A 15469-nucleotide genomic window follows, 5' to 3' on the forward strand; every position below is an offset into this window, starting at 1 on the left:
ACATCAGACCCCCTGATCCCTCCCAAACAGCTCCCTTCCCTCCCCCACACCACAATTGTCCCCGCCATCTTAAAGGGACATTATACACTCATTTTTTCTTTGCATAAATGTTTTGTAGATGATCTATTTATATAGCCCATAAAGTTTTTTTTTTAAATTAATGTATAGTTTTGCTTATTTTTAAATAACATTGCTCTGATTTTCAGACTCCTAACCAAGCCCCAAAGTTTTATGTGAATACGCTCGACTACCTACTCCAGCTTGCTCCTGTTTGTGTAAAGGGTCTTTTCATATGCAAAAGAAGGGGGAGGGGGGGGAGTGTCTTATTTGCCACTTGCAGTGGGCTTTCCAGCTACCTTTTCAACAGAGCCAAACTGACAGCTTCTAAGTAAGTTTTTAAACAGTTTTATACTGGATTTTTATATCAGTATCTGTGCATATTATTCTTTATAGTAGTGTCTATTACATGCAGTTATATGAAAATGAGTGTATACTGTCCCTTTAAGTACTGGCAGAAAGTCTGCCAGTACTAAAATAAAAGTTTTTTTTTTAAAAAAAAAAAAAATTTTTTTAGCATATTTACATATGCTACTTTGTAAGATCCCCCTTAGCCCCCAACCTCCCTGATCCCCCCCAAAACAGCTCTCTAACCCCCCCTCTGACTTATTGGGGGCCATCTTGGGTACTGGCAGCTGTCTGCCAGTACCCAGTTTGCAAGAAAAATAGTTTTTTTTTATTTTTATGTTGTTTTTCTGTAGTGTAGCTTCCCCCCCCCACAAACCAATCCCCCACCCCCTAACTAATGTATTTTAATGTCAATAGTTAGTACTTTTAAAACTTTGAGTACATAATTTTTCTGTAGTGTAGCGGCCCGCCCCCGCCCTCCCGTGCACGCGCGCGTCCGTGCGCGCCCCCAATCCTGCCCCCCTCCACATCATCAGGGCCATCGATGGCCGCCACCCGCCTCCCGAACCGGCTCCCACCCACCAACGGATTTAGCCGGTGATGTCCGGTGCAGAGAGGGCCACAGAGTGGCTCTCTCTGCACCGGATTGCTAAAAAATGTTATTGCAGGATGCCCCGATATCGAGGCATCACTGCAATAACCGGAAAGCAACTGGAAGCGAGCAGGATCGCTTCCAGCTGCTTTCCAGACCAAGGACGTACGCCACACGTCCTCGGTCATTAACTGTATTTTTTTTGAGGACGTGTGGTGTACGTCCTTGGTCCTTAAGGGGTTAAAATATATGGAAAAGAATAAGGGGTTATGCTCATATAAAGTAGGTCATTTTGGTATATTTATATAACTTTGATTTGCACATAGGGGCTCCCATGAGTTTCTGATCAAATAAATGAACATTTATTCATACCATGTGAGCACTATTACTACATTGATCACCTGGCTATTAAAACTTGTATAGGGGCTTAATTTTAAAGAGGGTTTTATGGGCATTAAAATAAGGGGGAATGGGGTCTCTAGGCCTTTTTGATTACATGTTACAGGCACACAGAGACCCCCTTCCTAATTTTTTTTTAAATGTTATACATCATATGCCCCAAAGACAAATACCAGCTAATTGCCTTTCCAACGGTGTGTCTTGGGGGTTTGTAGGAGTTAAGGTAGCTGAAATCAAAGGGGTTTTATAAGTACCTGTCCAGCTCCCTTATCCTATTTTGTTAAGCTGTTAGACCAGAAAAAACAGGGCTGATATAAATTAATAGCTGTCAAATACACGAAAAGAAGATATTTCCTTAACATGCCCAGAGGCACAGGGCCAGATTTAAATAAGGTTGCAAGGTACCCTCTATCTGCTGTTCTAAACTCCAGAGCAGGAGTGGAACTTCATGGGTCTCAGTTAAGAATGGGTCTGCACCCCTATTCTATTACCATATTTAGAGAGGAAAGCCACCATATTTGTACAGGAATCCTCTGGTGTGGACTAACCAATGGGGAAGGATAATTCACAGTTGCAGAGAAGCAGATCCTCTTGCTCCTATGTGGCTCCCGTCTCAACTTCTGCTGATTGCAAAAAGCCAAAAAGGGCCCCAGTGAGATGCAGTTACAGTACAACCCTGTTGTCGATGGCTCTTTTGAGTTGTGGACACCTTGTTTGCACAACCAGCAGAAGTCCTCAAAATACATATTTTTAGCTCTGCTTTTTAATGGGACCACAAAAACTATGGCACATATTCTTAGTTCTTTTTTTTCTTTGATGGCTCTTTAAGTCCATTTGCAGCTTTATATAACAAGCTAAAAAGGCGTTAACACGATCAATGTATACTACGTGCATATAATAACTTTTCGGCTGCCATTGACGAAAATCAGAGCTAGAAAATATATTCTACTTCTTTTCTTTGGGGAGTTTAAAACAAAAAAAAATCTTACAGTTTTGTAAACTGCTGGATAGTGATTTTTTCATCAGCTATTTTAACAGCTATCAGCCGGCCCAAAAATAAAGAAAACCAACAATGTAAACTTAGTAAACTTAGTTAGCCAGGGGCACTAGTGCAAAAATAACATACCTATAAAAAACAACTGCAGCAATAGACTTTGCTGTTGTGTTATTCTATAGCAACACAACATAATTAAATATCTTACTTAAAGGGATATGAAATCCACATTTTTTATTTCATTATTCCGATAGAGCATGCGATTTTAAACAACTTTCTAATTTAATTCTATTATCAAGTTTTCTTAGTTCTCTTTGTATCTTTAGTTGAAAAGCAGAGACATAAGCTTAGTAGGCGGCCCATTTCTGGAGCCCTATATGGCAGCAGTTTTGCAAGAATGTTATCCATTTGCAAGAGCAGTAGAGCAATAGTTGGCAGCACTATTTCGGAAATTCCTGCCATGTTGTGCTCCAGATGCCTACCTAGGTATCTTTTCAACACAGAATATCATGGGAATGAAGCAAATTTGAAAATAGTAAATTAGAAACTTTACAAAAATTGTAAGTCTGAATCATAAAAATGTATTGGGTTTCATATCCCTTTAACAAGGGGTTTATTGTCCTTTTAAGTATTAATGTTCTGAAGAAACTGTAATTCCTGAATATCAGGATACATATCCCACTTCTATTCAGTTTTTCTTTATTTTTATTTTTTTGTGCGTGTGCTTTGTTCACACAATTACATTAAAATCATTTAATCTATAATATTTACTAGAGCGATTTTAGGTTGTTTTAAACATAGCTTTATGGATATATAAATGCCTTAATATATAGGTTTCTATTCCCATTTGTAGAAACGCTGCAGAACAATTAGTAGTTATATTTCGTTAGCTCACATTTCTCAAGGTAAACCAGACGAGACGACAGGTAAAATTCCCATGCACTACATGTCCCACAAAGCCCTGCGAAAGTTGGAGGCTTAACGCCTAGTTACTATCGCCTAATCATGGATTATGGGTATTGTAGTTTCAGCTGAAGCCATCACGTTTGTTGTGTATGAGAGGCTAGAGAAAACCAAGTGGCGGGTAAAGTGGTAGTGTTGAACAGCAGTAATTTGAGAAGAGAGACCGAGGCTTCTGGGCCCAAGCATTATCCCAGCCATGTCCCTTGTAGCCTACGCTAGTAGCGACGAGAGCGAGTCAGACTCAGAGTCGGCCCCAGAATCTGAAGCGAAAGCAGGGGATGGTTTGTTTTCAAAACTGCCACCTCCAAAGCAAGACTTTCAGTCGCCGCCCCAAGCGCAGACCGAGGCCTATACCGGGCCTTTTCAAATACAGGCAGCTGGGGGTGATCAGGGCAGCACGGGCTTCTACGGGCCTCCTGGCATTTATGGTCCGCTCGGCTTTCACCCTCCTGGATACGGGCCTCCACCCAACTATGGGCCACCTAGTTATGGCACCGGACCCCCTAACTATCCGGCTAGCCAAGGCCCAACAGGATACGGCAGCTACGTCAACAGTCAAGGATCGGGATCCCCTTGTTTAAGTTACCCAGGATACAGTGCCCATGGAAGTGGCCCTGCAAACTATGCCACTCCAGGCCTTAACCTGCCTCCCCCACAAGGAGGCCATGGACTTATTATACCACCACCTCAAGGAAACCAAGGACTTAATTTGCCTCCCCCACAAGGGAGTAATGGGTCTAATAATATGCCTACCCATCAGTGTAACAAAGGACTGAATGACTCTCCCCATCAAGGTGGGCAAGGTCCCAATTTGGCCCCACAGGGCGGTCAGGGCATGAACGTGCCACCCCCACAGGGCGGTCAGGGCATGAACGTGCCACCCCCGCAGGGCGGTCAGAGTATGAACCTGCCACCCCCTCAGGGCAGTCAGGGCATGAACCTGCCACCCCCTCAGGGCGGTCAGGGCATGAACCTGCCACCGCCGCAGGGCGGTCAGAGCATGAACCTGCCACCGCCGCAGGGCGGTCAGAGCATGAACCTGCCACCGCCGCAGGGCGGTCAGGGCATGAACCTGCCACCGCCGCAGGGCGGTCAGGGCATGAACCTGCCACCGCCGCAGGGCGGTCAGGGCATGAACCTGCCACCGCCGCAGGGCGGTCAGGGCATGAACCTGCCACCGCCGCAGGGCGGTCAGGGCATGAACCTGCCACCGCCGCAGGGCGGTCAGGGCATGAACCTGCCACCGCCGCAGGGCGGTCAGGGCATGAACCTGCCACCCCCTCAGGGCGGTCAGGGCATGAACCTGCCACCGCCGCAGGGCGGTCAGGGCATGAACCTGCCACCCCCGCAGGGCGGTCAGGGCATGAACCTGCCACCCCCGCAGGGCGGTCAGGGCATGAACCTTCCACCCCCGCAGGGCGGTCAGGGAATGAACCTTCCACCCCCTCAGGGCGGTCAGGGCATGAACCTGCCACCCCCGCAGGGCGGTCAGGGCATGAATCTGCCACCCCCCCAGGCTATGCAGGGCATGCACCTGCCTCCCCCGCAGGGCGGTCAGGGCATGCACCTGCCTCCCCCGCAGGGTGGTCAGGGCATGCACCTGCCTCCCCCGCAGGGCGGTCAAGGCATGCACCTGCCTCCCCCGCAGGGCGGTCAAGGCATGAATCTGCCTCCTCCCCAGGCCGGTCAGGGCATGAATCTGCTTCCCCCCCAGGGAGCTCACGGGATGAATCTGCCTCCCCCCCAGGGAGCTCACGGAATGAATTTGCCTCCCCCACATGGACATCATGGGATGAGTCTGCCTCCTCTGCAAGGGTCCCACGGGATGAATCTGCTTCCTCCACAAGGAGCTCATGGCATAAATTTACCACCCCCTCATGGAGCTCATGCAATGAATATGCCACCCCCACAGGGAGCTCACACAATGAATATGCCAACGCCACCACAAGGAGTTCATGGGATGAATCTGCCTCCCCCACAAGTTGCTCTTGGGATGAATTTGCCACCACCACAAGGAAGTCTTGGAATTAACTTACCTCCCCCACAGGGGGGTCAGGGAATGAACCAGTTGTCTCCATCGTCCATGGGCGGCCATGGTATGAGCCAGCCACCTCCACGTGACAGTCCTGGGCTAAGTCTATCAATACCCCAGGGTAGCCAAGGACTAAATCATCCCTCACAGTTGAGCCCCAGTGCTAATGTTGGAGGGGAGGACCAGCTATCCCCTCATTCAAGTAAAATGACTGGTTATGGGCATAACTTCCCACTGCCAGCTGGAGAAACTGTTGGCCTTCCAAAACCAAAGAAACGATCAGAACCTGTGAAGATTAGTGTCCCTGAGCTACGTTCAGCTGGCGTGAGTATCTAGTATTGCAGGATATTTAAAAAATTTCTCTAAAAAAGTGGGTTTAAAATCAGATGTAAACATACAAACAGATAATTATAAAAGTAAAAATGTATATTGATTTTTACTTAATGGGATAGTCAAGTCAAAATTAAACTTTCATGATTTAGAACATACAACTTTCCGATTCTCTTCCATTATCTAAATGTGCACAGTCTTTTTATATACACACTTTCTGAGGCACGTGCAGTATTTACATGCTATACGTATATATGCATTTTGGTATTGGCTGATAGCTGTGACATGGTGCATTAGGAAGAGAAAATATAACTAACTTTAACATTTGTCAGAAAAAAATACTTTTGCGTTGTCTTTTTATTATGCATTTATTGATTATGGTATTCTACTGTGTTAAGTGGTCCTTTAAAACCATGGAAGTTGAAAACACACTTATGTTAATACAAGCAACTCCTAGCTGCTATTTGTCACAGGCCAGCCAGGGGTAATTAGTCCCTCAACTAGTTTGTCACAGCCTAGTCTCTCACAGGTGAGCTTGTGATTTTAGTTCAGTAGTTGCAAGGTTTAAAAAGAAATCTCTTTAGTCTGTACTGAATCCACAGAAATTACCAAAAATTCTCTTTTTATTGCCACCCTCACAAATGTATCTCCGCTGCCACCACCAGGACTATAAAATGGAAAAAACCTAGACTAATAAATTTAAAACACAATTGGCTGTATTCAGTCTAAAACACAATAGTTTTCTTCCTCTTCAGTAACATAGTTCAGATAATAGACAACCCCAAAGTTTTAAAACTAGTGACCCTTCACTACCAGGGATGCGCAATTTATATTGCCCGGCGCCCAGGACATGCAGTTCCGGGCACCGGGCAGATGGATTTTCCCAACTTTTAGCCCTGCTGTGGGCTAGCAGTGCACAGGACTCGTTCAGCGAGTCACATACCGAGAGAGTTAACAAGGTATTGAGACGTATATGTCTTGGGCTGCAGTCTCATTTTATTATTACTGTAATAATAAAATGAGACTGCAGCCCAAAGACATATACGTTTCAACACCTTGTTAACTCTGCAGACAACGTAATCCGATAGTAACTGCACTCCACTAAATCAGGCGGGCACTGGGCGGGCCGGGATATCTTGAAAAGCAACGCCACTGATTGGCTGGGAGCTAGTAGGCGAGAAATGAATAACCGTGGGATATTCCTGAATGCCAAAGCTAAATCACCGGCAGGATAATGGTAAATAATAATGCTACACTGCAGTCATTACTAGGGTAGGTACAGCGAAGTTACATGTGTAATGCAGTGATTACCTTTTAAAATGTAACGTAACATTGTCTCATGGCCCAATAGCGGAGTTTCCTTTTCCAAGAAGTTCGTGCCGCATGCAACTGCTTGTCACACATGCATGGAGTACAAGGCACAGTAATGTGAATTTCAGGAACTGTAGTGTCCTACATGCTGACTGACTTCTATGCCGCCCGCTGGGGAACTGACACATTTATGTGCAATGTTGCCTTAATAGTTGCAGCTCAGTGATGATAAATTCATCATATAACAAACACTGTCTGCGTACGCGCTGTATTGCACAAACTGCCAAATATGTTACACGCACTTGATCTTTGCTGGACTGTTAATGGCTGTTTGCTGTTAATTCATTGTTTTTTGTTTGTTTGTGCAAATATCCACTATCCATAATATCAATGCTGAAAATGTTTAGACAGTGTTGCCAAGGCAACTATACCGCTGTAATCATAATTTTGCCAGTATTGTTTACTCTTTTTTTATTTTTTTATTTATTTTGTAAAGGCAGAAATATTGTCACATGCATGTCATATAAATGATATCCTTTAGGGTTAAAATAAATCTCTCACTTGCCAGAGATGGCTGAAACAACCCTCTCTGGTGGTTTTTGTCTCCGCAGTTTAACCCTTGCATATATTTCTTGTGGCTGTAAAAATATAACCCTAACTGAGTTTTACAGACATGATGTGTGCAACACTCTGACAGCAGAAGTAACACTAGCTACTAAATATTAAATGGCACTTTAAAAACCAAACCAAAAACCCCACAAACTCATTGGATACCAGAGAGGGATCTCAGCCATCTCTGTCAAGTGTGATTTATTTTAACCCTAAAGGATATTATTTATATGACATTATGCATGTGACAATATTGCTGCCTTTATAAAAAAATAATAATAATAAAAAAAAAGAGTAAACAATACTGGCAAAGTTATGATTACAGCGGTATAGTTGCCTTGGCAACACTGTCTAAACATTTTCAGCATTGATATTATGGATGATAATTGCACAAACAACGCTAATTAACTAAAAACAAACAAACAATGGATTAACAGCAAACAGCCATTAATGGTCCAGCAAATTAGAGTGTATTTTTAGCAATGATCGAGTGTGTGCAACATATGTGGCAGTTTGTGTATGCGCCGTATTGCACAGACAGTATGTTCTATGATTAATTTATCACCACTGAGCTGCATCTATCGAGGTATCATTGCGCATACATTTGTCAGTTCCCCAGCTGGCGGCATAGAAGTCAGTCAGCATGTGAACTACATCCTTGTTTGGAGTCCACAATCTGCCCATGGATCCCCTAAATTACCCCTGCCCACCGCCACTTGCCACTGCCCTCACAGCATAAAGTGCAGAATGAATACTATGCACCAGAGAGTTTTTATGCAGGTGCACAAACAGAGCTTCTACCTTTTTAATGCCTCTAACAATACAGTAGGGGTTGACAAATATGTTTAATATTTTGGAGCCAGTAAGAATATTTGGTAGCCAGACATACTTTTAGGAGCCAGACGGTGGTATCTGTATATAGATCTATGAAGAATAACCCAAAAATTTAGCAGCCAGGGCAAAAATTCTAGGAGCCAGTGGCTCCTAGGCTCCTGGGTTTGTTGAGCCCTGCAATACAGTATATACGTATAATCGTTAAAATTGGAAGTTGTATATGCGGACAGTGTAAAATAGCTTTAAGAGAAAAAGGAGAAATTAGCTTTTCAAGTGATCATGTGACAAAGGCCAGTCCACTGCATATCTTGCAAGTATTGATGTATTATAGGATCTAATATCCGGGAATGCCAGACCTCCCATATCTGTCAGCTGAGAGAGTCTAGCTAAGGATAAAACATGCCTTTTCTCTTTCCAAAAAATGTTGGCACATTCTCTATTAAAGCTTTTAATATCCCGATCTAATATAAACAGAGGTAGGTTGTTCATCAGATATAATTGAGGGAAGAGAATAGTTTTAATGATCGTTACTTTGGCCGATAATGAGATGGGAAAAGAGCTCCATCTTTGCAATTTAGAGATTATCTTGGAGAAGAAAGGTGTATAGTTGAGTTTATACCACATGTTCGGGTCTTTATGTAGATTAATTCCCAGATATCTAAAGTTTTCTACTTCTTTAAAGTCATGTTGTGTGTAGCTGTCTTTTGATTTTGCGGATCCATAACATTTCAGTTTTTTCTGCATTTACCTTATATATAGAAAATTAACTGAAAAGTTTACTAATCTTAAGAGCTGCTGGCATATTTTTTTTTGTATTTTTAGAAATATAATAATCGTCCGCGTACAATGATAGTACAAATGTCTGACGGCCCATAATATATCCCTGTAATTCTTGTCTAAGTAGGACTGCTAAAGGTTCTATGTCAATGTTGAAGAGAAGAGGGGAAAGCGGACAACCCTGTCTTGTTCCTTTTGCTTAATTTAAAAAAAGGTGTACAACTGCCATTATCTAGAATAGAGGATATAGGGTAATTGTAAATAGTTTTAATTAAAGCTAATATGTTTCCTGAAAAAACGAATTTAGATAAAGAAAAGTATAGATGATCCCAGATTATTGAATCAAATGCTTTCTCAGCGTCAGTTAGAACCATAGCGAAGTCTTGCTTTGATGTTATTTTATTCTGATGTAATTTAATCCAGAAATATTCTAATATCAAGTATGTCCTGCAAATATTTTTTTATTGAAGATCTTCCGGACATGAAACCAGCTTGATCTTCATGCATAACTTCGGGTAACAAAGTTCTGAGTCTATTAGCTAGAATTGATGTAAGTAATTTTATAGTTGGTATTTAATAAAGAAATAGGTCTATATGACCCCGGATCTGAGTGGTTCTTTTCTTTAAAATTAATGTCATATTTGATGCTGATAAATACATAGACATTGCCTATTTCTTAACATAGTAATCATTAAATAGACTTTTCAGTACACTAGCTATTTCTATTTAAAGGGACAGTCTAATCCAAAAAAAACTTTCATGATTCAGATAGGGCATGTAATTTTAAACAATTTTCCAATCTACTTTTATTACCAAGTTTTCTTTGTTCTCTTGGTATTCTTAGTTGAAAGCTTAACTTAGGAGGTTCATATGCTAATTTCTTAGACCTTGAAGGCCGCCTCTTAAGAATGCTTTTTAACAGGTTTTTCACCACTAGAGGGTGTTAGTTCATGTTTTTCATATAGATAACACTGTGCTCGTGCACGTGAAGTTACCTGGGAGCCATCACTGATTGGCTAAACTGCAAGTCTGTCAAAAGAACAAATAAAGGGGCAGTCTGCAGAGCCTTAGATACAAGATAATCACAGAGGTAAAAAATATATAAATATAACTGTGTTGGTTATGCAAAACTAGGGAATGGGTAAACAAGGGATTATCTATCTTTTAAAACAATAACAATTCTGGTGTAGACTGTCCCTTTAAGTATCTTGTAAAACTCGGCAGGAAGTTGGTCAGGCCCGGGAGCTTTGCCAAGTTTAGCGGCGTCTATCACTTCTAAAACGTCATCTAACGTAATTGGGGTATTTATTGCATCTAATTGAGATATAGACACTTTAGGAATATTAACCTTGCTCCAGAAAATCTTTTTATTATCTTCATCAATTTCTCTTGCCGCATATATATTCTGGTAATACCTAAAAAAAAGTCTGCTTAATATCAGTAAGTAATGTGTAATTGTTATTCCCATCTATAATATTTTCAATAGTATTATTTTTTTTCCTAGCCTTATCCAGTCTGGATAGATATTTAGTAGATTTGCCAAAGTATCCCTTGTATATAGCATTAATTCTAATCATTCTTTATTTTTTGTTTCAAGAAAAGGTCCCTGTTCTGCCGGGCCGTCTTATATTTGTCCCTATATTTTCTAATTGGTGAGTCAATATATCTCCTATAAGCATTTTTCACCTCATTTGCGAGTTGTAATTCACGTGCTCTAAATTTTTGTGGGGGCTTTTATCATATAGGCTTTAATCTCACCTCTAAAAAAGTCCTTCCCTGCCTCCCAAAAGGTTTCTGGTTTGTTAAGATACAGATAATTATCATCTCTGTACTTCCTTCACTTATGTCGTAACCAGACTTTGAAATTGAACGTTGTTAATTAAATGTTTAGGAAAATAAAAATTAGCTGTGGCATCCGTTGGTGAAGGTCGCTATAAAAACTCTAAGAAAAGTATAGCATGATCAGAGATGACCATATCATATATCTGTGTCCTGCTTTCTAATTTAAGTATAGAATTAGCTACTAGAAATCCGTGAAAGACTTATGCGATCTAGACTCACACGTATATCATTTAATGTCTGGATGCTGAATGCGCTATATATAATGCAGTTTAAGATAGTTCTTTCCTTTTAGCGGATGTTTCGCTGGAATAATCCTGGAATATTAGTACTTTAGACTGACCTATATAGAGGTTACCCATCTTTCTTTAGAGCCTAAGGATATTTATTTTATCTTGATATTTCAAGAATTTGACCATGATAGGTCTCTTATGATTCAGACCGTTGGGGTTGGTCCTGACAGGTCCTACTCTATGCGCCCTTTCTATTGATAAAGGCAAATCTTTTTGTATCAAGCCAGCGGCCAAAGGAAGTGTTGTGTTTACCAGAAGAAATAGATCAGAGTATTCTCTGCTTTCTGGAAGGTCTTCTAGTTCATAAACTTTATTTTGCAGCATTTTTATTAGTTTATTTTGCTTATTTAAAGTTTCATCCTGCTTTAGGAGTGTGTCTTCAACTTCTGATACCCTATTTTCAACCTCAGTGAGACGATTAGAGAATTGCCTAACTTCTATGGTTATATTGGTCATTTGGGATTTTATTAGTTCAAATTGTGGCTAGAAGATATCTGACATCTGAGTAACTATTGGTTGAATATCAATTTTGTTCATCAGCGCCTCATTCTGATTATCTAGATGAATATGATAGGAACAAGACTTTTTGTCTTTCTGTTTGACAGGCATGACCGGTGAGTTGTGTTTGAAATGAGTGCTATATTTGTCCATGTGCAAAAAAAAAAAAAATCAAGTCAATACTATGAGGGTAAGGATACCGAATATTAATGTAAATGCAGGTTAGTGTCAGTGAACTGAAAAAATATAAATATTACTCTGAATTGTAGTGCGTGGAAAAAAAAAACCAAGAGTGGTCCCTATAATTATAAAGGTGAATACATTCTAATGGTCATACTGCCCGTGTCTAGTTAATTACAACTTGGTCGAAGTTGGAGAAAATAAATAGTTATCTCTACCAAATCAGCTAAGATCTTTTACAGATGCAATAAACAATAAAACCAGTTTGTTTGGCTGGCACACTGAACTAGTAAACAGCAGTTTAAACGCTTATAATATAGACTTCACCATATTTTCAATATTCGAGGATTCTGTAATCCTATATCAGATTTTAAAGTACAATTACATGACATACAAGGTTATCAATATATACATGTACAAATATATAAATTGTGAAAACATTTTCCCCATTCAATCTTAATTCATACATTTTATACTTCTAGATGAAAATTGTAGAAAACATATGTAAACCAGGCAAGTCTAACTATATATAGATATATATATATCTTCTAGAATGAGATTATTACTGAGATAAATTAATAATTAATACAAGCAACCACTGAAATTATGTCATAGCTATGCGCTGTTAGCACTAAATACAGCTAAATTTTGCCCGTTGAGGCTGCTTTATTGATCTTTCAGGCAGCTGTATTTATTATATCTTCCTGTGGATGATAGAGGTACTTTAAATCTGCCAATCTTGTAAACGGGTTTCAGGAAAAGAATCCCAAAAAAGATATGTCTTTGTTTCTGTTGTATATGTAACGGTTATGCTATAGAAGTTCTTCTCCTGTATCCAACTGTATGTAAAGTTCTGCAATCAAAGCTCCCTAAAAAAGAGATTTATTGTAAGATACATGCCAAGACTTTATGCAGATATTTGATTTAGATTAAATTCAACCAGGCATTAATCCAGGTGCTGGCCCTTTCCAAAGAAATTATGTAGAGAAACACTAATAATAATAGGCACTAATAATAATAGAATTGTGTGAAGAAGAAAAAAAAAGGAGTTGCCATAATCAAGAACAGTACTTGCGCTGTTTAGATGGTTTCCCTCACTGCGCCTCCGCTCTGTATGAGAGTATCAATTTTCGAAGTTTGCGCTTAGCCACGGTCATTGACGAGTTACAGAAGATTCCTCTCCAGCTGCACGTCCACCACAGGTGTGTAGGCGAGACGCTCCTCACTCATTAATAACCCAACCTTTGCGGCCTAGGTCAGGCTGTCATATTACCACTCTTGACCGCGGGGGATATCTCTGTAATGGGGTGTGACGTAGGGCTACCTAGCCCGGCTCCGGAAACAACACTTGCCCTTGAGATTCCGGCTCCCCTTAAGCTGCTAGCAATTTACTGAGTCCGCTGTCTTGAACCCTCTCAGTCAATATGAGTCTGGCTCAAGCGACCAAGCCGACAGCGGCTTCTTGCAGGTTTCCAGTCGTACACCTTGCACCTAGTGCAGTTGTCCTAGGAAGGGTACCTCCTCCAGCAGCGGACAGACGACTTGGGATAGCTTGTATCGAGCTCTGTGAGGCTGAACTCCTCGTGCAACCCTTAGCTCCTCCCCCGGAAACCCGGGACTGTCCCTCTCAAGAGTTGTGAGATCTTAGGTTATTGCAAGTTGTGATAGCATAAAAGCTATTGCTGTTTCAAAAAATTTATTTAAGTAAGCACCGTGCACCAGCATTTTAAACACAGCACTTGCTCGGAGAGCCTAAGGTGCTTGTACCATCTGGTAATGACGCATTGTGTTAATTGCTGACATGATATAAATCCCACTGGTGATCTGTGCAGCTGCATTATTGAAAATGTGGGTGCACTGAGAGTATCTAGTTATGCTTCACATGTGCAGAGATAAATGTTAACACTATAACAGTGATAACATTTCAATAGAAGCATTTTTGCCAATGCATGTATATTGCAAATATGTTTCTAGTCAAAGATGTAATTCATCTATGTGCATTTAAATTTTGACTGGAATATACCTTTTTAAGATTAAAATAAATTCCCCATGAATTAAAGCTACTCAAGCCCCAGTTTTACACATAAATGAACAGTAAAGTGAAATGTTTATGATTCAGATATAACTTTTTTTGTAGCAAGTACCCCTAGTGCATACATTCTTGTCTAATGTACCCCCTTACTGCAGCCCGTAAATATTGGTTAAAAAAAATATCTGTGCATATCCCAGAATGTGAAAAATTGGTATCATATAGTTCTCTCTTTCCAAAAATGCATTAAAATCCAATTTTACTGAATGTAAATGCAGCAAAACATTGGAACCATTAGTGCAACAAATAACAAAGAAAACCAATTTATAGAGACAAAAACACATAATTATGTTGCATGAGAAAGACAAATGATGAGGGAAGTAATATTCATGTTGAAACTTCACATACACAGCTTATCAGGCTTATTTCATACATTACCTGGTACATTTCATAATGGCTTATTTTCATTGTGATATTTCACTTTGGCCCTATATCTGTCACATGTTTCGGTGACAAGTTTTTTTCTTTTTTCGGTGCTATACATTTTACTTGGCGCTTTTCCTGTGAGAGACTTTATCAGCTTTTCTCAGTTGTATTCCTCAAATGTCACTAGCCCTCCAGATTCTAAGGATTTCCTTACCGGTGAATCGGTCGCCGTGAGTGAGCAGGGATTAGAATCTGTTCCCTTAGGGGTGATTGAAGACTGAACTGAGAAACACAGATTTCTGGGATACATTGAATATTTACCTCAGATGCATCAGCAAAAAATAATGAATGACCAAGTGCTCCAGGTACCCCAAGCGAGGACGAGGACATAAAGCATGCCGTTTTTTAAAAGGGATATGAGCTTTTTTCAGTAAAATATACCAAGAGAAATTTTTTTTTTTTTGATAAAAGTAAACTTGAAAGTTGTTTAAAATTGCATGCTCTGTCTGTATCATGAAATAAAAATGTTGGGGTTCATCTCCCTTTAAACAACTTTCAGTTTACTTCTATTATCAGATTTGCTTTGTTCTCTTTCTATTTTTTTTGAAGAGTTAACTTGGACCAATAGGAGATTAGGAGTGTGTATATGTGTTTAGCTAAATACATGTGCGCTCCTGGGCTCACCTAGGATTGCTTTTTAACAAAGGATGCCAAAAGAACTAAGCAAAAGTGATAACTAAAGTAAAATGGAAAGTTGTATAAAATGTTATTCTCTATCCAGGTTTAATTTTGACTTTACTGTCCCTTTAAGGAATTCACTTTCAGCCAGGAAAATATCTTAAACCGCTCCATACCAGATACTATTTACCTCAGGATTTTGTCATGACAGTATGTTTTGCATACAAATCGCCTATTGATTGATAAATAAGCCATGTCTTGTCATTTTCTCATGTCTTCG

The 15469-nt window shown here is 40.4% G+C and overlaps 1 protein-coding gene across 1 annotated transcript in view; it reads left to right on the forward strand.

The window, feature by feature from the left end:
* Nucleotides 1-3434: 3434 nt before the first annotated feature.
* Nucleotides 3435-15469, forward strand: part of PRCC (proline rich mitotic checkpoint control factor) — a 78811-nt gene continuing 66776 nt past the window's right edge. Inside the window, exon 1 of the mRNA XM_053705316.1 lies at nt 3435-5709. Within this exon, the coding sequence (XP_053561291.1) occupies nt 3550-5709 (2160 nt within the window). The 5' untranslated portion in view covers nt 3435-3549. The remainder of the gene's footprint in view (nt 5710-15469) is intronic.

This window comes from Bombina bombina, chromosome 1 (assembly GCF_027579735.1).
Source record: "Bombina bombina isolate aBomBom1 chromosome 1, aBomBom1.pri, whole genome shotgun sequence".
In the NCBI taxonomy this organism is placed as follows: Eukaryota; Metazoa; Chordata; class Amphibia; order Anura; family Bombinatoridae; genus Bombina; species Bombina bombina.